Raw genomic sequence first — 4,961 nt, 5'->3', positions numbered from 1 at the left:
TAAAAGATAAAATAAAAGATGTACACAGGTTGCTTGACAGGTGGAAACAGGAAAAATCAAAATCACCAAAGAGTGAGAGACCAATGTATATGCATTGGTTCAATAATAGAACTGTGCAAATCCAGGCAAAAGCTTTTATACTTTTTTTTGTGCCCTTGTGGCCTGCATTGTGATAGACTCCATTAGTATGCACTCAGTGTTGTTTCATTTTTCGACACTGAGCTAGATGTGACTGATAGCGACCTTCACAATAAATTGGAGGACTTTTATAACGGCATAATTAGAAGTCATGTTCAATTCTCTCTCTTTCTTTCTCTCTCCCGATCTTTCTCTCTCTCTCCAGTCGGCTTCAAGCATCTAGGCTAGTCTCCTCTGCACTAGAATTGTCTCACTGCGTTGCCTCTGCCGGTGGGCCGTGAGGGGCCACTATGACGCACCCCAACGACAGCGCCGTGGCGGCCAACTTCAGCGGAGCCGCTTTGGACAACCACGGCCTGGCGGGGAACATCTACCGGCCTTTTTCCGTGTTCAGCGTGCTGACCCTCACCTTGCTGTCCATGCTGGTGGTTGCCACCTTCGTGTGGAACTTGTTGGTGCTGGTGACCATCCTGAGGGTCAGGACGTTCCACCGCGTGCCCCACAACCTGGTGGCGTCGATGGCCATCTCCGACGTGATGGTGGCCGCCCTGGTCATGCCACTCAGCCTGTTCCACGAGCTGAACGGTCGGCGGTGGAAGCTGGGCCGCGTGCTGTGCCAGGTGTGGATCTCCTTCGACGTGCTCTGCTGCACGGCCAGCATCTGGAATGTGACGGCCATCGCGCTGGACCGCTACTGGTCCATCACCCGGCACCTGGAGTACACGCTCAAGACGCGCAAGAAGATTTCGAACTTTATGATCGCCCTCACCTGGCTGCTGTCCTCCATCATCTCTCTGTCGCCGCTCTTCGGCTGGGGGGAGATCTACTCGGAGGGGATGAAGTGCCAAGTGAGCCAGGATCCCTCCTACACCGTCTTCTCCACCTTCGGCGCCTTCTATCTGCCGCTCTGCGTGGTGCTCTTTGTCTACTGGAAGATCTACAAGGCCGCCAAGTTCCGCATTGGATCTCGTAAGAAGACTAACACCATCACACCCATGGCTGAGGTGAGTGACATCGGTGCTCTAATAAGCACATAAGCTCATCATGTAATTTCTGGCACATATTAGGCAGAATATCATCATGGCCTAGCTCAAGTCAAAGCCTCACGATGGTACATTATGTCCCTGGAGATACAGAACAAACAGAAACGAAACAAAATGCATTCATGTATCAGCCTTAGTCATATAACTCGATGTAGACATGGCTTCTTGTGGTTTGAAATAGAGTGCTGCAGATCACTGTGTAGAATGGATTACTACTATAACGTTCATCGTCTCAGTTGCAGCGGCATTCCGTGACAAATTCTCTTGCAAGCAATCTCTCTCAGCGATTCAGCAACCGGCAGAGGACATGTTCTCCCTCATTTTACTTTCTAATAAAGGCTTTACAATTGAGAAACGTCTCTGACACACAGTTTGCCATTAACCTGCCTTTGTTAGTGCGGTACAACACCTGCCTTGGTACGGCAGATGAATAAACGGAACACAAGGCAGAGCCTCTGTGGGGTTCTTGTGTGGGTGGCAGCAAACCTCCTGAAGTCATCTATTAGCTGCACCCACGCCACACACAGCCACAAAGAAACACGTGTTAGAGTGTGTGTGTGTGTGTGTGTGTGTGTGTGTGTGTGTGTGTGTGTGTGTGTGTGTGTGTGTGTGTGTGTGTGTGTGTGTGTGTGTGTGTGTGTGTGTGTGTGTGTGTGTGTGTGTGTGTGTGTGTGTTGTGCGCGCGCGCGCGTGCGTGATAAACATCAATCTTTATTTTCCTTTGTCCAGCAGTTGGGTTGTCTGCTAGGCATTATGCATGTGAGATTGGGGTCTGCAACACAAGCGGACATAGAGAGGATTGATAGACTGCTGCGTTAATTATTACCTTTTATTCAGCAATCAATGAGCATGCTGGATGACTCGCCACACTGTTCAATTAACGGCACCAATTGGTTTTCTCTGTCATTTGTTGCTAGACCGAGCAATTAAAATATCCACCAACCGGCGAGTGGCCGCTCATGTGATCTATCGGCTCAGTCGAGTAATTCAATTCGCTGACAAATCGAGTGACAGACGCATGTCTTCATTTATTGGATGAATGGCTCACACAGGTGAAGGAGGCGTCGCAGCAGCCCCAGATGGTGTTCACGGCGCGCCACGCCACCGTCACGTTCCAGACGGACGCGGACACGTGGCGCGAGCAGAAGGAGAAGAAGGCGGCGCTGATGGTGGGCATCCTGATCGGCGTGTTCGTCCTCTGCTGGATCCCCTTCTTCATCACGGAGCTCATCGTCCCGCTGTGCGCTTGCGACATCCCGCCCATCTGGAAGAGCCTCTTCCTGTGGCTGGGCTACTCCAACTCTTTCTTCAACCCGCTCATCTACACCGCCTTCAACAAGAACTACAACAACGCACTGAGGAACCTGTTCTCTCGGCAGAGATAAGGGTGATGATGTACTGTATGCTTAGTTGCACGACACGGCACGCAACCAAGTATAATAATAATAATAATGATACATTTTATTTATATTGCATTTTGCATTTCGAACAAATCTTAAAGTGCTGAAGTATAGATCAGACATTGGGAAGCAGCAACCGTTGCTTCTGGAGAAAACAAGGAAAGAGAAAGAGAGAGATAAAGACTTACCTATCTGTGTCTGGCCTCCCCTACTGTAGCTCAACTCATCCCCTCATCCACCGCAAAAAGGATCTCATGATAACCTAAATCTGTGAAGAACTGTGTTTGAACATTGTAACGTTCTCAACGTCAATATAACTCTAACGGTTTACCCTTTAACTGTGGAAAAGTGGACTTTTCAGAGGTTATTTGGAATTTGGAAGATGTCAGACTGTGCTGCGTGAGTTTACAAACTTGACGGCTTAAATGTGAAAGTGCTGGATTTTCTGAGGTGTTCGAGGTTGGTTTCTCTCTGGCGTTTTAGGCATATCAGGGAAACTCATTTTAGTAAAAAAATAATTGATTATCAAATGGATGGGACCCTGGACATATTGCTAGAAACATGACAATCAAAAGACATGTACTGTACTTGACTGTATAATGTGTATTACAGTACAGGACATGTACAACAGTATCAAATCTGATTAGAAAGAGGGTCATATTTAAAGCCTCACTGTGAAACTTTTTTTTTATTAATCAAATGTAATTTTGTCCAATCTGTATAGAGTATGTTAATACAATATACAGTAACTTATACAATTGGGGTGGTTGTATTTTGTGTCCCTGCTCTTCTATTGAGACATTTAGGTTGTGTCAAAGGTCATCATCAAGGTCTCACCTAGACACAGGATCTGACACGAATTTTGACCTGGTGGTCAAGATTGAATGTATCCCCCGAGCAAGCAGGCAGGCTCTGTTAGCTCAACGCTAAAAATGTCAGCACTTAAAGAGGTGGTGCCATGGTTTTGCACTTTTTCTGTTTTTCATGTGTCTATGAGGTTGATAGAACTTCATTAAGCCCCCCGGTGGTGTTTTTATGGTGTTTTATGTCTTCTCTGACTATTTTGAGTTTCTTCCTGGAGGCTGAAACCTTGAGGGTCAAACGTGCCAATAGAAAAACAGCACTTTAATGACACAGTAAAAGTATACCCTCCCCCTCATTATCATAACACAACAGGTGTGGGCATGAGGAGGAGGAGGGACTAGGACAGGTGGGTGGTGCTAAGGTGGTGGAGGAGGTGCTAAGGTGAGAACCAGGTATACTTAATGAACTGGAGGCGTGGCCACATAAAACATAATTTTAATACTTTCTGTACACTTCTTTGAAAAAAATCTTTGAAAAAAATAGTATAACCATAATACCTGATGATTATGTTTTAGGGGGGGGGGAATCACTGAAAATCACGGCACCCCGTCTTTAAGCAGGAAACCAGGTTCAAATCCAGGGTAGAAGAGGAAAGTTACATAGTGCTGCTTTAAGTGATATGTTATGTACAAGATCTTAACTTGTTATATAGATTTATTTATAAACATAATCAATATATTAACATCATTTTGTTGAAAATGTCTCACAGGCTTCCATTTATGTTTCATTCTCTCTGTTTTTCATATTTTATGGCATGGTGGTGTGATACAAAATAAAAGCTGGGGCGAGAGTTCGACAGAAAGCTATACTGTTGGCACTGTAGCACAAATGTGTGAGAGAAGAGCAATTAAAAACAGGAATAAAAGCTGTATGTTTAACGTCCAGCTATCCCAGACAAATAACACTGTTTTGTAGAAAACAAATAAAAACATGCAAATTGGACAGATAGCACAACATTTTTGATGCTTTGTGATGATACTTCATGCTTATGATGAGGGGTATCAATGGCGACGAAAGTGGTGCAATAACAAAGCAAACATCCAGGGTTGATAGTGTGAAACTATGACAATATTAAATATGAAACTCATTATACTGTTCTGTTCCCCTCTTAGCACATATTTTATGTATCAATCGCCCAAGCTAGTTGACTTGTGATGAGCTTATACGGGGCCAAAGGCTTTCTGGAGGATTCTCTTATTTAAATCACCTCTCAGCGCTCCTTGGGTTGCCCTCGGGGTAGCTGATTATTCGGCTCCAAGCCCCTCTTCCTGCATGTCCTCTGCGGTGTCCCGGCTCAGGAAATGCAAAGTACCTCGTGCACACACGCCCCAGGGGGAGGAGGGGCAGCAGCCCAGCTGTGACAGCTGGGCTGCTGCCCATTTTCAACCTTATATAAGTCCATGCAGAAAGCTATATACATCTATACATTTTGTTATATCTCATCTATAAAGGATAAAACATTGGGTTCATTTTCCCAGCCAGAAGATCGTAGTGCGATTAGTACCCAGTTTGGTGT

General features: G+C 45.5%; 1 protein-coding gene across 1 annotated transcript; it reads left to right on the top strand.

Annotated features, from left to right (window-relative positions):
• Window positions 1–428: 428 nt before the first annotated feature.
• On the top strand, window positions 429–2,566 carry htr5ab (5-hydroxytryptamine (serotonin) receptor 5A-b; the record flags this gene model as incomplete). Its single annotated transcript, XM_080417773.1, has 2 exons — window positions 429–1,142; window positions 2,234–2,566. 2 exons carry the CDS (start codon window positions 429–431, stop codon window positions 2,564–2,566), a joined length of 1,047 nt encoding a protein of 348 aa, XP_080273899.1.
• Window positions 2,567–4,961: the final 2,395 nt, after the last annotated feature.

Source organism: Gymnoscopelus braueri (assembly GCF_963280865.1).
Source record: "Gymnoscopelus braueri genome assembly, chromosome: 21".
NCBI lineage: Eukaryota > Metazoa > Chordata > Actinopteri > Myctophiformes > Myctophidae > Gymnoscopelus > Gymnoscopelus braueri.
Note: the sequence above shows the minus strand (reverse complement) of the source record. Positions and strands in the feature narration are given on the sequence as shown.